This window comes from Rhinatrema bivittatum, chromosome 2, assembly GCF_901001135.1.
Source record: "Rhinatrema bivittatum chromosome 2, aRhiBiv1.1, whole genome shotgun sequence".
Classification (NCBI taxonomy): domain Eukaryota; kingdom Metazoa; phylum Chordata; class Amphibia; order Gymnophiona; family Rhinatrematidae; genus Rhinatrema; species Rhinatrema bivittatum.
Window position 1 is genome coordinate 589,263,602 of NC_042616.1, and position 23,186 is coordinate 589,286,787.

Consider the following 23,186-nt stretch of genomic DNA (forward strand, 5'->3'; position numbering starts at 1 on the left):
TTTTTCATGCTGCGGTACTCTGGTAAGTTTTTACCCGTTTTTCGTCTATTATCGTCGAGTTTGGCCCTCGTGGCCTACTAGCAGTCGACCGTACCGCAGCTCAATTTTTGCCATGGCATCGGGGTTCTGTCGGTGCCCGGACTGTAATCGCACCATGTCATCACAGACCCCCATAAAGTCTCTGTAATGTGTCTTGCACACGAGCACGATGTCTTGACCTGCACCAAATGTGCCCTAATGACACCAAAAGGTCGCAAGGCCAGAATGGACAAGATGGAACTTCTCTTTTGTGCTCAAACCCCGACTCCGTCCATTGCGTCGACGTCAGAACCAGCTCCGTCAACTTCACGCCAGCATCGACCACCGCCCGGTGACCGTCAGGCATAGACGACATCTCGGCCTTCAACACCCTTTACACCCCCTCAGGACCAAGGGGATCGTAGAGACAAATATTTACATCAAAAGTCTCGGACCATCGAGGGAGCGAAATAATCGACCTCGCCATCGTCCAAGCCGCCGTCGAATAAACCCCATCCAGAAAAGGCACCGACCTTTTCAGCGACCCTCACCCGACAGGGTATCGGGAGCCGCGACTCCGCCTTTAACGGTGGTCCCTCCGGCTATGCCTCTGCCTCCTTCTTCTGTTCCGGAGCCGGGGCTGCTTGCTCCAGGTCTCCAAGAAGAACTGGACCGGATGGTTCAGGAGGCCATCGACAAGGCAATGCAATGACTCCAGGTTCCTCCGACACCGGTACCGATTGTGGAACCGACCACTGACCCGATTCCGGCAGCGTTAGCACTGCTGCTCTCCAGGATGGGAAGCGCTCATTGCCGCTTTTCCACCGATTGACCCCTGGTCACCGATGGCTCCGGTGCCCTCCCCGCTTACTTTGTCATCGGGAGGAGAAACACCGTTCCACATCCCTCCATCAGGAGTTCTGCCTCAGCCATCTATGCTGATACGTCCCTCGCCACCGATCCAACCATCGGTGCCAATACGCCCGTCGGCGCCACCGAGCCTTCCATCAATGCCCTCGATGCCTGCACTGGTGCCTTCGATGCCTTCATCGGTGCCTCCAATTATTCCTTCAATTCCTTTGGAACCTAGACCAGGACCCTCGGGTATCCCACCACCCCGTCCCCCCTCTAGCTCCTAGAGGGACAGGTGCTGATCCCTATGTTACCTGGGCTGATGATTCCTCCCCAGACACCGATGATTTGCTTCCACCTTCACCCACTGAAAGTAGAAAGTGTTCTCCTCCAGAGGACCTTTCCTTTATAAATTTTGTGAAGGAAATGTCTGAATTGGTTCCCTTCCAATTACAGAGTGAACAGGATGATAGACATCAGATGATGGAGTTGCTTCAATTCCTGGATGCTCCCAAGGAAATAACCTCCATCCCTATCCACCAGGTTGTTCTGGATCTCCTCAAGAAGAACTGGGAACATCCTGGCTCCATTGCTCCAGTCCACAGAAAAGCTGACACTACCTATTTGGTACTGTCAGCTCCAGGTTTTCAAAAACCTCAATTGGATCACCAATCAGTAGTGGTAGAATCCGCACAGAAAAGAGCAAAAGATCAAAGCTCACACTTTTTTTCCTCCTGGCAAGGAACAGAAGTTTCTCGATGCCGTTGGTCGCCGTGTCTTCCAAGTATCAATGCTCATCTCCTGAATTGCTGCTTATTAGCTCTATATGACCCAATATAATAGGGTCATTTTTAAGCAGATGCAAGATTTAACAGACTCCCTGCCTCAGCAATTTCAAGAGCAACTCCAAACCCTAGTAAGCAAAGCGTTTGAGGCAGGCAAGCACAAGATCAGATCATCCTATGATATCTTTGATATTGCTACTAGAGTATCTGCAGCGGCTGTTTCGACCAGGAGATGGGCCTGGCTCATGTCTTCCGACCTTTGCCCTGAGGTACAAGACAGGTTATCTCTCCTACCCCTGTGTAGGAGATAATCTGTTTGGAGAACAGATTCAACGGATGGTGGCGGAACTTAAGGACGATCATGAGACTCTCAGACAGCTCTCTCTGATACCTTCTGACTACTCTTCAAAATAGCCCTTCCGAAAGGACTCTAAAAAGTCATTCTTCCACCCGAAGAAGTCCTACCAGCCACCAGCCAGATCCCGTTCCATGAGACCTTTTCAAAAAGCCCAGTCTCATCAGACACGGAAACAAAAACCGCAAGCAGCTCCTCAACCAGGTCCTGCTTCAGGTTTTTGACTTCTACCTAGAGAGCAACAGCCAGCTTCCATTGCCTCACATACCAGTGGGAGGTCGATTGTGCCACTTCAACAACATATGGCACTCAATCACCTCAGACCAATGGGTACTGGCGATAATTGCTCAAGGTTACCATCTGAATTTTCTCTCCATGACACCGGACTCCCCGACGTGGAGAGAATATCCGATCACATTCCATCCTTCTGGATCAGGAGGTCTCCCTCCTTCTCCAGTCCAAGGCAGTAGAACCCGTACCCTACTCTCAGCACAGCCTAGGATTCTATTCCCGGTATTTTCTAATCCCCAAAAAATCGGGAGGCATTTGTCCTATTCTGGACCTACGGGCCCTCAGCAAGTACCTCCAGCGAGAGAAGTTCAAGATGGTAACCTTGGGCTCGCTTCTTCCTCTTCTACAAAGAGGAGACTGGCTCTGCTCTCTCGACGTCCAGGACGCATACACTCTTATTGCGATAAGTACATCTCATCTCAAATACCTGAGGTTTCTAGTAGGCCCCAAGCACTACTAGTACTGAGTGCTTCCATTCGGCCTAGCGTCTGCGCCACGAGTCTTCACGAAATGCCTCGTAGTGGTTGCAACCTTCCTAAGGACTCAGGGTGTTCACGTCTACCCCTATCTAGACGATTGGTTAATCAGGGCTCCCATTCAGCAAGCTGCTCTGTTGTCCCTCAGTCTAACCTTACACACTCTAATTTCATTAGGATTTCTCATCAATTACGACAAATCCTCTTTAGTCCCATCTCAAACCTTGTCGTTCATTGGGGCAGACTTGGACATCTTGCAGGCAAAGGCTTTTCTACCTCGACAGCGAGCTCTCACTCTCGTGTCTCTTGCGCACCAGCTGCAGTCTCAGCACTCCGCGACTGCAAGCCACTCTCTCATCCTCCTGGGACACATGGCATCCTCAGTGCAAGTCACACCAATGGCCCGTTTGGCCATGAGAGTCATGCAGTGGACTCTACGGTCACAATGTACTCAAAGCATTCAGCCCCTGTCGACCATTGTCCATGTAACCGACTCACTCCGTCAGTCTCTTGCCTGGTGGAAAAATCAGAACAATCTCCCTCAAGGCTTGCCCTTTCAGGCTCCAGACCCTCAAATAACTCTCACCACCGATGCTTCCAACCTCAGTTGGGGAGCCCATGTGGCCAATCTGCAGACACAAGGATATTGGTCTCCAGAGGAAGCCAAACACCAAATAAATTTCCTGGAGCTTCGAGCAATCAGATATGCTCTCAGGGCATTTCAGGATCGCCTCTCAAATCAAGTGATCCTGATCCTGACGGACAACCAGGTCGCCATGTGGTACATCAACAAACAGGGAGGCATGGGCTCCTTCCTTCTGTGTCAGGAAGCTGCACAGATAAGGGCGGAAGCTCCCTCCCATTCGATGTACCTCAGGGCCACCTGGTTGCCGGGGGTGAACAATGTGTTGGCAGACAAGCTGAGTCGCATCTTTCAACCGCACGAGTGGTCTCTCAACCCCTCAGTAGCAAACTCCATCTTCCAACAATGGGGATATCCTCAAATAGACCTCTTTGTGTCTCCTCAAAACCGTAAAGTAGAGAACTTGTGCTCTCTCATTCGCAGCAAACACTCTCAACTCAGAGACGCATCCTCCCTCTCGTGGGCTACTGGTCTACTTTATGCATTCCCTCCACTTCCTCTTCTCTCGAAGATTCTCTTGAAGTTACGTCAGGACAAGGGAACCACGATCCTGATAGCAGCTCACTGGCCACGCCAAGTGTGGTTTCCAATACTTCAGGATCTCTCCATTCGCAGGCACATTTCCTTGGGAAAAGACCCGCTTCTGATCACTCAAAACGACGGGTGCCTCCGCCACCCCAATCTTCAAGCCTTGTCCCTGCCGGCATGGATGTTGAAAGGTTAATCATTCAGCCACTTAACCTTTCTGAACCAGTTTCCCATGTCTTGATTGCTTCACGGAAGCCTTCCACGAGAAAATCTTACTCTTACAAATGGAACAGGTTCACGTCATGGTGCTCTTCTCAGTCCCTTAACCCCTTTACCTGTCCAATCACGAAGTTTTTGGACTATCTCTGGCACTTGTCAGAGTCAGGTCTAAAACCTTCTTCCATCAGAATTCATTTTAGTGCGGTAGCCGCCTTCCATAAAGGTGTCTGGAATATTCCTATATCAGTACACGTTTCCTGAAAGGCTTGCTTCACCTCAAGCCTCCACTGCGTCCTCCGGCCCCTTCTTGGGACCTTAACCTGGTTTTGGGTCGGCTCAGGAAACCACCATTCGAGCCTCTTCACTCCTGTGACCTTCAATATCTCACATGGAAAGTGATTTTCCTTTTGGAAATCACTTCAGCTTGCAGAGTTAGTGAATTACAGGCCCTAGTTACCTATCCGCCTTACACTAAACTTCTGCAGGACCTGGCAGAACTCCACACTCACCCTAAAATTCTTACCCAAGGTAGTTTCGGATTTTCATCTAAATCAATCCATCATACTACCTACCTTTTTTCCCAGGCCCCATTCCAATCCAGGAGTATAGGCTCTGCATACCCTTGACTGTAAACGGGCTTTAGCGTTCTACCTAGACCGTACAGCTGCCCACAGGGAAAGCACTCAATTGTTTGTCTCTTTCCATCCTAACGTTAGGAAAGCCTGTGGGTAAGCAGACTCTCTCCTCCTGGTTGGCGGACTGCATATCCTTTTGCTATCAGCAAGCAGGCATTCCATTTCAAGACCGTGTTAAAGCACACTCTGTGAGGGCCATGGTGACTTCAGTAGCACACGTACGATCGGTGCCGCTTCCTGACATTTGTAGGGCTGCCACTTGGAGTTCTCTCCACACCTTTGGAACCCACTATTGCTTGAAGAATGCCGGAACACAAGATTCCATCTTCGGCCAGTCTGTCTTTCGTAACCTGTTGACAAAGTGACGTACCAACACCCTTCCACCTGCCCGTTAGGGTTCAGGATGCCCTCGACCAAATTTTATCCCAGTCCTAGTGCTTTGCACACCTGGGTACATTTGGTGCATTTCTCGGACATCCTCACCTTGGTACTCACCCATATGTGAGGACTACCATCCTGCTTGTCCTGTGAGAAAGCAAATGTTGCTTACCTGTAACAGGTGCTCTCACAGGACAGCAGGATGTTAGTCCTCACGAAACCTGCCCACCACCCCGCGGTGTTGGGTTCGTAATGTTTTATTTTATTTTTCTGCACTGCCTGTAGCTTTTAAACAAAACTTAAGGGGGACCCCTGCTGGCTGCAGGGGGCCCAGTAGGGCCAGTCAAAGTTCTGGAAACTTTAACAAAAGTGTTCCGTGATTGGGCTCCATCCTGTGATGTCACCCATATGTGATGACTAACATCCTGCTGTCCTGTGAGAACTCCTGTTACAGGTAAGCAACATTTGCTATCTTTCACCTCTCAATCACATACACAGCAGGCTCTACACATTCATCCAAGTCAGCAGCAAGTACCAATCTTCAGATAGCAATTCAGTCAACTCTAAGAACAGGGCTTTGACTGGAGAACATTGCCAGTATCCTGGTACCTATGCCAGAGGACCTTCCGATCAAAGGAAGGCTATAATTTTACATAAACCTGTGGCCCAGTGTAGCTTTGGATAAGTGGGTCCTCAAATCATCAAGAGAGAGGGTACAGATTAATCAATTGAGTATCCTGCCAATTTGGCCTCTGGACCCCAGTTAAGGGGTCATTTGCCACATCAGGTACTGCTTCAAAAGCAGCTTTCTTCTTTCTTACTGACTATTGTGGTCATACCTTTTCTACCATCAGACCTGAGGACTGGAAGCTGAGGAGATGCATAACTGGATACCGAGATGAGGCAAGGACTGGATACAAGGGACAGGACTAGGCCAGACAAGACAGAACAGAGAATGAGGAATACAGAGACAGCAATTCAGAAGGCCTGTAGGCTACTAACAATAAGGCCCGAAGGCCAAACAAGGAGAAACTAGGAGGCCTGGAGGCTGCAGGCTAGGCAGAAGGCCTGAGAAAGCCATGAGACTAAGGCTAATTAGAAGGCCACAGAGCTGGAAGACACAGATGGCCAAAGAGCAATTCAAGGTAGAACGGGGTCAAGCACCAATGAATTTCAATGCTGATGCTTCTTCTGTTTCCCTCGATGCTTGGTATCAGATCTCCTCAATGCCAGTGTATCAAGGCGGCAGAAGTCAATGCCTTCTTTGATCAGGAAGAATCAGACAAAGACCTATCTGTAGGTTCCCTATCAGTTGGTGGCACACAGAGAACCTAAGGCTCCCACAATGCTAAACAAACTCCCTCCATTGATGCAGCTCTGAGGTCCGATATCTATGCCAAAAATGCTTTTCTATGAGTTCCAATCAGTTTTGGCATCCTTTTGGGGTCATGGTCGCATATTTGCAATACCTGTGGACATCATATGATCCCCCAGACACAGGATACACATCCATCATGTAGGTCTATGATAGAGTCCTTGTGTACTTGGGTGCTGCTGGAACCCTCTTGACCAGTGGTTCTCAACCTTTTTTCTATTAGGACACACCTGGCAGATAATGCTTACAGGTGTGACACACTGAACACTTGCCCATCATGGGGCTAAATGTAAACATACACTCTGCATCCACAGGAACTGGCATCCTCCCCCCTCCCCCATCCCCAAACAATGGATGCAAAGCAGTACTAGGATATTTCTAATGCAACTCGCTATATAAAAAAAGATATTCTGATTCAGGTGCTCTCTCAGTAACAGAAACACAAACTTCCCTACTAAAAGGCGCATTGTAAAATACAAAACCTGAGAAAAAACACTCAGCACGTGTAGCAAACCTTCCATACCACAGCAACACTAATTCCAAGAACTCAAAACAGCAATAACCCTTCCTGTGAAAAGGCAGTAGTGCAGCACCAATGCATGACTTATTGAGAATGAGAAAATGCAATAAAGAAGACTGATACAAATCCCTACCTACCAGTAAAATACCTCACCTCATTCACACATGCAGATCTGACCTTCACCACATACAGAATAAGAGACCACAAATTATGAACATGGAGACAAAAACTAGAATGGAAGCCTCAAAAAGCCACTCAGCATGCAGTGCAAAACTGGAGAGCTAGAGACAGAAATACATATCCTCCTACACTAAGCAACGTACAAAGATAGAAGAAATGCACATTCCCAAAACTGACACATTATGGCTCTTGCACCCTGTCTCTCCACTTCCATGCCTCCATCATCCTTCACTTTTCCCCAATTATTCCCTTTCAATCACCTGCTCTCACTCACATCCCTGCCTGGCATTCCCCACCCTTCATATCCTCCTCTTCCTGTGCTTCCTCTCTCCCCTGCCCAGCTACCCCAACCCCCCTGCTCAGCAGCCCCCACACTCCCTCTCCTTTCCACTTCTATCTGCTCAGCATTTCCAACTTCCTTTTCCCCACCCTCCACAGGGTGAAGAGATCAGCAATAGCATCACTCCCAGACTCAGCAGAGGAAGATAAAGTTTCTGTCCCATCAGGCTCAGAACAGCAGGAAAAGGTGAAGGAGGAAACAGCCTTTCACTGGGCCAGAAAGAAGAGAAGGAAGTGAGAGTAGCTTCCCATCAGGCCCAATATAAGAGAAGACAACCAACTCCCACCCGGGCTGATAAGGAGGCAGCCATCTGCTGGCTCTATGACACACCTCCCAGGACCTCGCGACACACCAGTGTGTCCCGACACACCTGTTGAGAACCACTGCTCTAGACATGTTCAGCCGAAACAAAAAATAAATAAAAGTTGGTGGTTTGATTGCCGTGGAAACTAGAACAAAAATGAATGAAAACTTAGAAAAATGACTGAAAAACCTTACCTAAGGAAACTATTAAGAACAAAACTGGGGACTCCATGACAAATGATCCTGCGAATCTGGCAAAGACCTGAAGACCCAGAAACAGGAGCATGAGGCAATAAAAACCGTAACAAGAGCTCCAAGAAAAATAAGTAAGACTGAATGGACCCTGTGTGAAAGAGTGGCATAATAGCATGCATGGGCATACTCAGTGAGGCATAGTCATAGAAGTTTTCTGTGCATTAAGATTTGTCAGACTGGGTTAGATCAAAGATCCACTAAACCCTATCCTGTTTTCAACAGTAGGCAATCTATATAACAAGTAACTGACAGGATCCCAAAACCTAATAGATTCCATACTGCTTATCCCAGGAATAAGATGTGGATTTCCCCAAGCCCACCTTAATAATGGTTTATTTCCTCCAGGAACTTATTTTTTAAACCCAGCTACACTAACAGCATTCACCATGTCCTCTGGCAACAAATTTCAGAGTTTAATTATGTGTTGAGTAAAAAATATTTTCTCCTATTTGTTTTAAATTTATTACTTAGTAACTTCATTGCATGTCTTCTAGTCTTTGTACTTTTTAAAACAGTAAACAACCAATTTTCATTCACCCACTCCATTCTTTATTTTGTACACCTCTATCATATCTCCCCTTCGCAGTCTCTTCTCCAAGCTGAAAAGCCCTAACCTCTTCAGCAGGATGGCCAACCTCACATGTCAGGTTCCACTGTATGATATCATCCCCATGTATGAGAACGGCCATCCTACTTGTCCTTGGAGAAATATCTTTTTGTATTTAACAGTCATTTGAATATTGAAGAACATGGACAGAATATTTCCCTACTGTAGATAAGCGAAAGTATAAATGAGAAACTTACCTGTTGGCTATAGAGCACAACTGTTTTGTCAAATACAAACTGGATGTTATATTTCCCTGCTCGATCTGGGATTATTTTATTCCTAAATTTAATATGAGAAATATTTATGTCAGAAAATCTAAAAAAAAAAACCAAACCAATAATTCACATTTGTTCAATACACGTTATTTGAACAATCTAATCCACATTTTCCATAAGAAAAGGAATGGTAAGATACAGAAAGGATAGTGAGAGAAAGTATAATTAGGAAATTACTTAGAAACTTAACTAAATGATTTATATTAGATGTCTGATTCCAAGATGGTAAACTCAAATTCTTTGAGATGGTAATATCTGAACAAAATAAGTAAACCGATTTGAATTTCAAATGAGATTAACTAGATACATAGAATTGACAAGAGATGATTAAATCAGGAAATGCCTAGTATGGCAGGATTGCTGAAGACCCAACAAAACCACAGCACAATATAAACGTTCTGATGTGACGATAGAGCACAGTACAAAAGTGAGGGCAAAGTCAGAGATCAAGTAAGACCAGTTGAATTACAGTAGAAAGGCTGAAAGAGTTGACTAATTAGAAGTCAAGTGAGAATGGTAAAGTCTATATGAGGTATCTTCTAGCACATACGAGCTTTCTAAGATTCTCAATGAATAAAAGAAAATGATGTATCTTTTATCTGCTCACCAGATATAACTTTTATCTTTGTTATGCAGGGTCTTGGATTTCACATAGTACATTAGGATGGCTAGCACTGCTTGTTGGGGGCTGCAAACAGGTTGGGTTTTCAGGCAATCCACAAAGAACTGCCATTAGGTATGTATATTTGCTAACTTTGGTATAAGAATCAGGCTAATTTGCATATTTTGGTTATTCAGAAAATCAGACCAGTGGTTATTGAAAACCAGAACTAGTTACCCTTATACTACTTGTATTAAACTGACAGTTGCATTACTATACAAATATTATAAAAACTTGTGTATTGCATAATGACAAAAATGGAATAGAAGTCAACATTTCAGCTATAAAATGAACCATTCTAATAAGAGAATAATCTCACTGCACTGGCAACTGATGAGACTTGGGTAACTTGTCAGAACTGATATATCAAAACATCATATTAATGAAAAAATGACCCATTTCTCCACTGCTATTATTTGCAAGGTATGCTTAATTTTATTTTTAAAACATATACAGTGTATTCAAATTTACAGAAATGTCTGGAAAAGATCCAAACAAAAAGGAGAATTTGATTGAGAAATAAAAGCATGGAAAATAGACAAGATTAGCTCAATGCAACTGCTCCAAATTTGCTTTCATAGGAAATCTATTATGATCTGCAGTTGATGTAAGATACTGCACTATGTAAAACAGAAGAGTAGCAAATTTAAAAAGTATGAGGTCCATATTCAGCAGGCTAGGCAGTGGACAAGTTATCTAGCTAAAGTTAGGCAAATAACTTGTCCCATATATTTAGCAGTAGAAATGTTCCACTAAATATACTTGCTTAAAGTAATCCAGCTATATGGCTTTGACAGAAGCTGTGCTGGACCTCTCCAAGAACGGGTAAGTGCAGATCCTACTTCCAGCAAGGATTTTAAGGTTTTGGGGGGATTGAGGGGGAAATGCGGGACAGGAAGGGTATTGGGGTGTGGCAGGGACATAATTTACATTGTGGGGGATGGGGGAGGATTGGAGGGTCTAGCCTCCATAATACATTATAACCTGAGGAAGAGGTTTGAGGGGGTGGGGGGAGAGAGATACAAAGCCAGCAGTGATCCCAAGATATTTTTTGTAATTTGGAGATGTGGGGTGGGGTAAGGGGATACAAGGCCCAATAAGGTATCTGTACTGTTTGGTGGAGAGGAAGAGAGGAAACTGAGCCATTGTCCTCCCCCCCTTTTTTTTTCTCCCAAAGTGCTACTTACCTGGAAGATAACCTTTGAAGATATCCAAATAAGTAGGCGTGTTATCTGGCCAAATAAGGCTGGATAAATTTAGACATGCTTAGAAGAAGGTCTAAAGTTATTCGGCTAACTTACAGGGTTATTCATCAAGCCACACTGGGGCTCTCATGTGTGTTATATCGGAACATATCGTGTGATATATGTGATATTTTGCATGTCCCAGCCCAGATACCCTCCCCTATTACAATGACCTTCTTTGCATGTGATTTGCCTGCATGAATAAAGCAATGCATGCAAAGAATGTCATTACTAGGCAATTCAATACCAATATTTTATTGTGGCCGACCGAGAAAATGATCAACCATGATAAAATACCACCACCTCCCTGATAAGGGTTATATGATGTATGGCGGGAGGCCTGGGAACCTAACAGGGGTCCCAAGGCTCCTGCAGCACATTTAAAGTGGCAGGAAATAAAAAGGAAAAAAAAACACAGGCAAACGGGAAGTTGAGTGGGGGGTCACTGCTGACCTCCGTTTCAAACAAGGCCTGCCAGTTGAGACTGCCTCAACTTCCAAAAAAAAAAGTTAAAAGTAAGTGTGTGATGGTGACAGCCCCCCCCCCCCCAATGTCCAAGCCTTCCACATAGTCAAAGCCCCCCTCCACCTGCCCCCTGAAGGAGCAACCTTCTTCCACTTGTCCTCCTGACAGTTCAAAGGCCTGAGTCCAATCGCTGGATATTACTCCAGTCACATGGCGGGAGCAAGGTGAGGTCGGCGCCATTTTCCAAAATGGCATCAACCGGGATTGATTATAAGGTAAAGAGGTCTCTAGAGGGTGGGCAAGAGTGGGAGAGTGGGGCCAGGGAGAGGGGGGAATTTGACAGTCAGGGGGGTTTGGGGCATTTGACTATGCAGGGGGCTTGGACACTGGAAGGGGTGCCACTGTCACCACGCACATACTTTAAACTTTTGTTTTGGGGGAGTTGGGGCCGGTTCGACCTGCGACTCTGGGTTGAATGGGTGTCACAGACATGACTTCCACTCAACCTCCCCATTTGGCTGCACATTATTTTTTGGGCATCCAGTGGCCCTTTAAGACATTGGCGGGCCCTTGAGGCTGGGGCCACCATCAAGTTAAAAGGACCGCTCTCCGCATTCTATTGTGTCGCAGTATTTGGCCATGACACAAAAGAATGTGCCATCGAGCCGTGATGTGTTTTCAGGGTGGGGCTCCACTATCACGGCAATACTTCTCCGCAAACACGGGACCCTTCCTGCAAGAAAACATTGCGGCTCGTTGAATGAATCTGGGGGTTAGCTGGATATATGCAATATTCAGCTAAATTAGCCTGATAATTCAATTCCTTCTCAGAATGCCTCTGGAATGCCCCTTTTTTATCCAGCTAAATTATAGCCAGATAACTACTTTTCTGGCTATAATTTAGATGGATAGGTGGCTGAATATTCCTATTTTGCCATTTAGACCTTTGAGTATCAGTTTAAATGGCTTTTGAATATGGACCTCTACCTATTTAGTCATCTAATTGTGTGTAATATTCAGATGATTTAGAAAATGTAAGATGGAGAGTATTTACCCAAAGGACTGAGAAATCCACTCCTTATACACTTTATTATCCTAATATTTTAATGTGGGTACTTATAATCTAAATATAACAAGATACATTAATTTTATATTTCTTTCAGTGTTATTTTTTGATATTGTTTGAGAGCTAGATCCATAAACTAACAACAATAAAGCACATTTTTGGAATACCTGAAATAAAAGACGCCCTCTTTATCAGTTTTACTGCAAGTCAGTGTAGTAGCCTGAAAGAGAGAAAGCAATTAGATGTACCATACATAAAATATAATGTAAGGGATTCAATCCTCAAATTCTATTCAGCAAAAACATTCCTATTATATCAAGCCTATGTACAGTGTTTTCAGTCAATATGATAAAAAAGGAGAAATTTCTACTTACCTGATAAATTACCTTTCTTCTAATGAAGGCAGGTCAATCCCCACCAGTGGGTTATGCACTTCTGCCAGCAGATGGAGACAGAGCAAAAGCTATCACCACAGCTATATAGCCTTGCCCCAACATCAGCCCGCCAGTATTCTCTGGAAAAGCCAAACTGTTAGTCCTCACATGTGGGTGACATCATCAGGATGGAGCACTATCACGGAACATTTTTGTCAAATTTTCTAGAACTTTGACTGGCACACTGAGCATGCCCAGCATCCAGCAGGGGTCCCCCTTCAGTCTCGTTTGTAGTAAAAAGTACGAGCGAAAAATAAAGTAAGAAAATGTAAGCAAACCCAACTCCGCGGGGTGGCAGGCGGGTTTCATGAGGACTAACATCCTGCTGTTCTGGGAGAACACCTGTTACAGGTAAGCAACTCTGCTTTCTCCCAGGACAAGCAGGATGGTAGTCCTCACATGTGGGTGAGTAGCGAGCTACAGGATGCCCGAATATAATAGGCCAAAAAACACCCAACGACGTGCAACAGGCACAACAACTGAGGTGGTTTGGTAGGAGGGCAGTCTGAATTTCAAGTGGGTCGCTGGAAGGAAGTTGGGTTATTAAACTGGAAACAAATTACGCAGGACAGACTGACCGAAGATGGAATCTTGTCTGCCAGTCTTGTCGAGACAATACTGAGCTGCAAAAGTATGAAGAGAACTCCATGTTGCAGCTTTGCAGATGTCAGCAAGAGGTACAGAACGGAAGTGTGCTACTGACGTTGCCATAGCTCTTACTGAATGCGCTCTCACGCGTTCTTGTAGCGGAAGGCCTGCTTGTTGGTAGAAGGAGATACAGTCCGCCAGCCAGGTGGACAGGGTCTGCTTGCCCACCGAAGCTCCCAATTTGTTTTTATCGAAGGAGACAAACAGTTGGGTGGACTTCCTATGGGCTGCAGTGCAGGCCAAATAGAAAGCAAGAGCACGTTTACAGTACAAGGAATGCAGAGCCCGCTCACCTGGTTATGAGTGAGGCTTTGGAAAGAAGGTAGGAAGTATTATTGACTGATTTAAGTGGAAATCTGACACTACATTTGGCAAGAATTTAGGGTGTGCGCGGAGTACCACACGGTCTTGAAGGAATCTGGTATATGGCAGGTATGTTACCAGTGCCTGTAGTTCACTGACTCTGCAAGCCGATGTTAAAGCGACTAGAAAAATCACTTTCCAAGTAAGGTGTCGAAGTTCGCAGGAATACAGGGGCTCAAATGGCGGTCGCATGAGCCGTGCTAGAACAACATTAAGGTCCCACAGTGGAAATGGAGGATGCAATGGAGGCTTTAGTTGTAGTAATCCTCTCATAAAGCGTCCAACCAGGGGTTGCACTGAAGTCGGGGCATCTCCTATACCTTTGTGGCAAGCTGAAATCTGCTACAGTGGGATCTGCAGGCCAGCTTCCGATAGATACCAGAGATAGTCCAGGAACTTTGGAATGGGGCAGGAAAAAGGATCTATTTCCTTAGTGGTGCACCATATGGAGAATCTTTTCCATATGAAACAATATGATCTCCTAGTAGAAGGCTTTCGTCAAGCTACAAGGACCTGGGACACACTGTCAGAAAGGTTGAGAGATTGCAGGATCAACCTTTCAACATCCAAGCTGTCAGAGACAGGGAGTGAAGGTTCGGATGATGTAACATCCCGTTCTGCGTTATCAGGGTTGGATCTGTGCCCAGGCGAATTGGTTGCTGGATTGAGAGGTTGTGGAGGATGGGAAACCAAACCTGACGTGGCCAGTGAAGGGCTATGAGAATCACTGTGCCCCGGTCCTGCCGTAACTTCATGAGAGTCTTGCTGATGAGTGGAAGTGGAGGATAGGCATACAGAAGACCCGTTGCCCATGAGTGGGCGAAGGCATCTCGTGGTGGTGTGTTGTAGCTGTGGTGCAGAGAGCAGAATTGTCCACTTTGTGGTTGTGAACTGATGCAAAGAGGTCCATGCGTGGGCGGCCCCATTGGTGAAAAATTTTGTTTGCTACAGTGGGATTCAGGGATCATTCGTGGGGAAGAAAGGTCCAGCTGAGATTGTCTGCTATTACATTGTCCACGCCTGCCAGGTATGTCGCTCTTAGTAGCATGGAGTGGGAAAGAGCCCAGGACCAGATCTGTGCCGCATCCTGGCATAGAAGGTAAGAACCCATGCCCCCTTGCTTGTTGAGGTACCATATTGCTACCTGGTTGTCTGTCTGAATTAGGATTACCTTGTTGGAGAGGCAATCCCGAAAAGCAAAGAGGGCATATCGAATTGCCAGAAGCTCCAGGAAATGTATCTGGTTCTTTGCTTCTTGTTTGGACCAGGTGCCCTGGGTTTGGAGGTCGTTGACATGAGCTCCCCAACCCAGGTTGGATGCATCTGTTAGAGTAATTTGAGGTACTGGAGATTGGAAGGGTAGTCCTTTCTGAAGATTGGACTCCCTTGTTCACCAAGCTAGTGAGAGACGTAGCTGGCTAGTGACGTGAACAATGTGAGTCATGGGTTGACCTGACTGGAACCACTGGGACTTTAAAGTCCACTGTGTGGACTTTAAAGTCCCAGTCAAGTCAAGGTATTGGAGTGACATGAACTGTAGATGCCAGGTGACCCAAGTGGGTTAGCAGATGATGAGCTGTAGTTGTTTGACGAGTCTGCACTACTTTGGCCAAAGTTGTTAATGAGCGTGCTCGGTTGTTTGGGAGGAACGCTTTGGCCTGAGTAGTGTCTAGATCTGCTCCTATGAACGAAAGGGTGCGTGAAGGAGACAAATGTGACTTGGGGTAATTGATTAGGAATCCTAAGGATTGTAGTAGGTTGATGGTGAAATGGAGGGAGTGGAGCACTTCCTGCCGTGATGGGCCTCTGATGAGCCAATCATCTAGATATGGATAAACGTGAGTGCTGTTTTGTTGGAGATGAGCTGCAACGACTGTGAGGCATTTGGTAAATACCCAGGGTGCTGAGTCTAGTCCGAATGGTAGCACCCGGCACTGGTAATGGTTGTGGCCTATTACGAACCTGAGATATTTCCGATGAGGAGGGTATATGGCAATGTGGGCATAGGCCTCCTGGAGATCTAGAGAGCAGAGCCAATCTGCCTGTTGTAAGAGAGGAAACATGATGCCCAGGGTTACCATTCTGAACTTTTCCCTGCAAAGGTGCTTGTTTAGGACACGTAGGTCTAGAATAGGACGAATGCCTCCTAATTTTTTTGGTATTAGAAAATACCGAGAGTAGAACCCGTGACCCCACTGCAGTAGAGGTACCGGTTCCTCAGCATTGGAGTGCAGAAGAGTCAGAGCTCTGTCTCGAGAAGCGGAGAGTGATTGATGGAAACTACTGTCGGACAAGGAGAAGTGTTCAGTGGTAGGGTGAGGAAGTTTAGATGGTAACCCTGGTTGACCACAGTGCCATATGTTGTGGAAAAGGTACAAGCGGCATCCTACAGGAATGGAGGAAATTGAAGGTTGTCTTCTGCTCTGTAAAAAAGAGTCAAAAACCCGATGCTGCACCCACCTGTGGAACTGGTTGGGTTTTTGGAGCCCTGAGTTGTCGAGGCTGGCCGCTTTGCGGAAGTCTGGTTTGCCGAGCATGGGATGGAGGAGGACAGTACCGACGTGGTTTATAGGAAAATCTCCTAGTATCACGTTTAAAAGACCTCTTGGCTGTAGCTCAGAATTCAGAGGGAAGAGAGGTATTGCTGACGCAAAGTGTCATGATGGTCTTTTTTTTATTATTTTATTTTTTTAAATTCTTTATTTATAACTTTTTTAATACATTCAGTATTTTAAAGCATTTAGGAAACATGTTAATCCACATTAGAAACAACTTTTACAAAGCAAAAATAATTACTGTTCAGCAATCATCTAATGGGTTAACCAAATCTCAATACATTATGAGCATTGGGGAACAGAAATTAAAAGGAGTATTTTAGGAAATGTAACAAAAATCAAGCTTATCCTGCTAACAAAGCTGTTTCTTCCTTGCTATCCTGGGTCATGATGGCGCTTCTTGTTCTGGAAAAGAATCCAAGTAAGTTCTCAGTTGTTCAGGGGAAAAGAATATAAAGGAATCACCCTCTCCCTTTAGAAAACACTTACAGGGATACCTTAATACAAATGTAGCCCCCAAAGATATAGCCTCCTGTCTCATAGACAAAAAACCTTTTCGTCTCTCCTGAGTAATCTTAGATATGTCAGGAAACATTCAGACCTTACTACCATGAAAAACAGAATTTAAATGTTTAAAGTAAGAGGACATTAGTTTACTTATATCTTGTTCTGCTATTAAGGAAAACATCAATGTAGAAAATCTACTAGGCCTCCCTTTCTCCACCATCAAACCCCTACAAACTCTTCAAAACGCCATGGCTCGTATTCTTACTAACACACGTAAGAGAGAGCATATCACACCCATCTTAGTAGACCTACATTGGCTGCCCATCCAGTTCCGCTCCCAATACAAAACCCTCACTATTCCTCACAACACCCTATACAAAAACAACTCCCCCTGGCTTAAAGAAATGCCCCACTTCCACCTCTCAACCCGACAGACTAGATCCACCTCCACAGGCACCCTCCACACCCCCCCCCTCAAAACTGCCCGCCTATCCACCACCAGAGAAAGAGCCTTCACCATCGCAGGCCCCGCCCTCTGGAATTCCCTCCCCTCACACCTCCGTCTCGAACCCTCCCTAACCATCTTCAAAAAAGGCATTAAGACCTGGCTTTTCAGACAGGCTTACCACTGTTCCAGCCCCTCGTAGTCTACCCCCCTGAATCCCCCCCAATCGCCCCCCCCCCCCCGTCTCTCCCCTGTCTCACCTCCCTGAAACCACCCTAGTCTCACCCATCAACCCACCCCCCCTCCCCTCACCCTATACCCCCGCCCACCTCTCACCCCATCCCCACCGTTCTACCGTGCTCCTCTGTAACCCCAGTTAAAACCTACAACCTTTATGTTTAAATCAAGATACCGTTATTACCTGCTATAACTGCTGTAAATAAGCTAATATTTTATATATATGTGTTTAATTGTTTAATAAGCTTTTCAATATAACCCACCATAACTGCTGTAATTAAGCTTTAATATATTTCATTATATAATCTATTTATCCTGCATTAACCGCTGTAATAACCAACCATGTTCTAACCTCGTTAAGCAACCTGTTTTGTAAATACTGATACGTTCCTTGTACCTTTCTCAGCTGCTGTCTTTCCTCCTTTACCTCTCTCCCCACTCTCCCCCCCCCCTTTTTTTCTCGCTCCTGCTCCAGTCCCCCACTCCCTGTTTTTTGTAATTTCCTCCTTTCTCAAGTTTATTGTAAACCGGCGTGATGTGCTTGTACGAACACCGGTATATTAAAAGCTGTTAAATAAATAAAATAAATAAATTATTTCTATGGCAGAAGATTCAAAAAATGTGGTTACATTTTGAAAATCAATAGGGAGAACAGCCGACTCATTTCTACGATTTAAAGCATTATTAGGAGGCAAAAAATAAACCTTATTAATCAAAGGAAATTGCAGTTCAGTCAATTCCAATGTCTCAGCAAGGTATATTTTAAAAGTAACAATCGGTAGTTCTCTCATTACTCGTGGAAAGTTTAGTGGCCTCAAATTCAGGCGACTGTTCCAATTCTCAATCATTTCCAATCGACGAGAGAGAGCTGCTCTATCTTTTATGGTTGCCACATTGAAATCTTTTATGTGTGAAATATCTGTTTCTGCTTTAGCAACCGCTGTCTGAATTGATGACAGGGTATTGTCTTGCATTAGTGTTTTTTGATTCACTTGCAACATAAATGAATCCAACTTACTATAACATTCCATAACAGCCATCGATAAACCAGCAGTCAGCTCCCACAGGGATTCAAGAGTTACGACAGCCGGTCTTACTGGAACCTCAGGTCGTTCCCCCAATGTTAAGGGGTTAATTCCAGAGTGAGTTGAAACTGTAGAACCAGCGAGAGTTATAGCTTCTCCCCCCCACTGATTCCTCTCTGCTTCCTGGTTGAATCGCTCCCTCTGACGAAGCAGTCTGCAGACTTGTGCCGCTGACATCATTAGTCTGCGACTCCTGCAGGGCTTCAAGGGTCGAAGTTCCTCTATCTGTTGGCGGTTGAACGTTTCGTGGGGGGGGGGGGGGGGGGCTGAGGGAAACCTCCGTCCCAGGCAAAGATGCCTCTCCTCCAGGCGCCTTCGCCGCGGGAAACAACTCCCCGAAATTAACAGCTCCCTGAGACAGGAAGGTCGTTATCAGAGCCTGCTCTGAAAGTTGAGTGGGAATAGAAGGGAATACCCTCACCTCCCCTTTCCATTTTGGCGGCATCAGTAATGGAGGAAACACTTTCTAGCAGAAAGGTAAGGAGTAGCTCTGGTCCATGCCTCAGTCAGGACGCCATCTTGCCCCTTTCATGATGGTCTTTTAATTGTGTAACTGTCTCCTGTATTTTGTCGCCAAACAAATTGTCCCCGGTACATGGAAGGTCTAACAGCCTTTCTTGGACCTCCTGTCGAAGATCAGATGATTTGAGCCATGCCCAACGCCTGGTGCTTATATCTGCTGCCGACACTCTTGTGGTGGTGTCAAAATCATCATATCCTGCCCTTACTTCATGCTTTCCAGCATCGAGACCCTTCCGAAGGATGGAATTAAGGCCTTCTTGATAGTCATCCGGTAGACTTTCAGAAAATTACTGGACCTTTTTCCAAAGATTCCTGGAATATTGAGTCATATAAAGCTGATAAGCTGCTATCCGTGCCATCAGCATGGAGCCGTGGAAGACTCTGCGTCCAAAGGCGTCCAAGGATTTTTGTTCTTTAGCTGGAGGGGCAGAAGTATGAGGCCGAGATCTTTTGAACTTTTTTCTGAGCAGACTCAACAACAACAACAGATTGGTGGGGAAGTTGGCTTTTTTGGAACTCCGGAGCTGACTTGACTAAGTAGGAGGCACCAGTTTTTCTAATTACTGGTGGAACTGTGCCAGGGTGTTCCCGGTTGCGTTGTAGGAGATTGAAGAGTACCTCATGGATTGGAACTGCCATTACTTCTTTAGGACTTATAAAACCAACTGTCCGAAGGGATGGAATCTTAAACTATCAATTTCCAAATACCATCACTAAAAACACGGCAAGATCTACTGTAGCCTTAATTATAGACAAAGAGACCTCATACAAATGTGGCTGGAATACCATATGCAGTGCAGTGCACAGGACGCCACTCAGGTAATACGGTGATAACTGTAATCGAAGTGCACCGTTATAATTGTTCAAATCATCGGTCTCTTTGCCCAAAAGATCAAGTAAGGACAGCTTGTGTCCGTGTACTAGCAATTTATGAGGCAGTATAACGTTTTACTTATCGTGGTGTAGGTAGCATTATATAGCGGGAGTATGCAGTCAGGGTTTAACAGTTGGCACTGGCCCGACACGGCTCGTGTTTCTTGCACCAGCTTCCTCAGGGGCCTCGCAATGCCACACAATTCCCAGTACTGCCGCTCTTATCGTGGTGTAGGTAGCATTATATAGCGGGAGTATGCAGTCAGGGTTTAACAGTTGGCACTGGCCCGACACGGCTCGTGTTTCTTGCACCAGCTTCCTCAGGGGCCTCGCAATGCCACAACTGAAAATAGAAATACACATTGTGTCAATTCCTTACTAAACTGCAAAAAATCAAATGGTAATGCTAGATACCTACAATTCCCAGTACTGCCGCTCAGCGTCTGCTACTCGGCTGCAGGTCCTGTCAGGCAGCCGGATCCGCCATTTTACTCAAGGATTATGTACCTACCGCGATAGGAAGGACTCATTAATTATGACGTAAGAGCCAATTAACTTGAAAATGAGCGGAGTAACTAAATAAGTGATGTCCATTCAACAGAATCATTTAACCCATTCGGAGATGAGGATGCCAAGGTGAAAATCCACCACTGTTCACGCACATTAAGAAGGTGATTGATATCACCCCCACGGATATTAGGTACAATATGTTCCAAAATTGTCCAGCGGAGTTGGTCAAACGTATGATTAAAAGTAATGCAATGTGGCACTATCGGTGCCTCCATATTAGATGTGTTCAAACGACTCCGGTGTTCAAACAATCGGGTTTTAACTTTTCTGCTCGTTCTGCCCACATATATAAGTTCACAGGGGCACTGGATGAGATAAACTACAAAAGTAGAATTGCAAGTTGTAGATGATCGTTTGTAATAGATGTACCCCGTTTTAGGATGTTGCCATGACGAACCTTGCATCGTAATGGAGCACATATCACAGTTGCCACAAGCTGTGTGTATTCCTTGCGCGCTGTCAATCACCCCTGGAGTGACAGCCGCATGTACTACACAATCTTTCAAATTTTTACCACGCTGATAAGCAACAAGAGGAACGTCAGTAAATGCATGATGGAGCTGAAGGATATGCCAATGTTGTTGAATACTTTTGACAATGAGATGAGATTTGTCTGTGTGTGTAAGTACACATATATCTGAAGTCACCGGGTCTTGTACTTTGTATTCTAACAGAGCTGTCCGTGGGGAATACCAAGCTCTCTTGAAGGCTTTATAAACAGTATTATAAGGGTACCCCCTGGAACGAAATCTCTCTGCCAATTTACCAGCTTGAAGTTTAAAGTCATCATCCGATGAACAAAGGCGTCGGAGCCTAAAAAATTGGCTCACAGGCAAACCTTGTTTGAACGCTCTAGGGAAGCTGGTGCAAGAAACACGAGCCGTGTCGGGCCAGTGCCAACTGTTAAACCCTGACTGCATACTCCCGCTATATAATGCTACCTACACCACGATAAGTAAAACGTTATACTGCCTCATAAATTGCTAGTAAACGGACACAAGCTGTCCTTACTTGATCTTTTGGGCAAAGAGACCGATGATTTGAACAATTATAACGGTGCACTTCGATTACAGTTATCACCGTATTACCTGAGTGGCGTCCTGTGCACTGCACTGCATATGGTATTCCAGCCACATTTGTATGAGGTCTCTTTGTCTATAATTAAGGCTACAGTAGATCTTGCCGTGTTTTTAGTGATGGTATTTGGAAATTGATTACTTCTTTAGGTGCATCAAATTGTAATACCTCTAGCATTTTGTGCCTGGCATCCTCCTCTGTCTGTAACTTAAAAGGGATGGTTTCAGACATCTCCTTAATGAAATTTGCAAAGGTAAGATCTTCAGGAGGGGAACGGCGGCACTCTTCTGGGGGTGAAGGCTCTGACAGGATTTCATCCGAGTCTTGAGAGTCTGAGGTATCGTCACCCCAGGGATCATAAGGTGTATCTTCAGCACCTTGAGGGCGCTTAGATGGAGGTACTGGTCCAAATCTGGCCAGATCTGGAGATGGCACCGATGGAAAGGATGGAGGCATCGATGGAAGTGAAGGCATCGATGGATCGGTGCTTTCGATGGACGTCGCGGTGGCAGGACACCAGATGGTCCTGGAATTGGTTCCGGCATCGGTAAAATCTGTTCCTCATCCGAGGATAACAGAATTGGCATCGGTGGTCTCGGAGGTGCCGATGGCATGGCAGGAAGCGGTGCCAATGGAAAAGCACCAATGAGGACATCGAGACCATCAAGCAGTGAAGCCAGCATGGTAGGCATCGGATCAGGTGCCGGCATGGGTGCTAGTGCCAGTTGAGACTGGAACCATCGAAATGCCTGGAGAACTGCCTCTTGGACTATCCTGTCCAATTCTTCCCTGAAAGCTGGCATCAGTGGCACAGCTATTGGGGGTGGAGGCTCAGAAGGCGTTGCCAGAGGGTCCATATGCTTCAGTGGAGTCTCGGCTCCCAGCACCGGTGCAGAACGCCTCGATGTCCCAGGTCTAGAAGGGGATGGGGCCCCTTCTCCCCGGGACTTTTTCGTTGGTGGTTCCGTTGATACTGATGGCTTGCTGATGGGGGGTATCGGCCAAAATGTCTCATTGATGACTGTGGCGGTGCTTCTCTCGGTACTCTGTTTGGATCTTTTCCGGCACTGAGGAAGATGCACTCGAACGTACGGAAGATGGCGAAGGAAGGTCATCGATGTCGTCCACCGGCAACGCCGCCGATCCTCGTACCTTGGAGACCAAAAGTAAGAGATGTACGCCTTACCTGATCTTCTGCGCTTCCCGGCTGTAACCCGGGCGGTCTCCGGCTGCGGGGGGAGAAGGGAAATACCTTCACCGCCGCGCTCGAGGAAATGCACCGGCTGCCTCTAAGCCGCCGAACTCGTCACGCTCGGGGAGAAGTCCACGCCGGGACCGAGGCGCCTCTCGCCAGGCCCGAGCCCTTCTCGCTCGGAGGCTAGATCCCTGCCGCGATTCG

General features: G+C 46.0%; 1 protein-coding gene across 1 annotated transcript in view; it reads right to left on the minus strand.

The window, feature by feature from the left end:
- Window positions 1–23,186, minus strand: part of SMCHD1 (structural maintenance of chromosomes flexible hinge domain containing 1) — a 1,156,633-nt gene that overhangs the window by 376,219 nt on the left and 757,228 nt on the right. Inside the window, 2 exon segments of the mRNA XM_029591083.1 lie at window positions 8,958–9,039; window positions 12,639–12,691. Of these exon segments, the coding sequence (XP_029446943.1) occupies window positions 8,958–9,039; window positions 12,639–12,691 (135 nt within the window).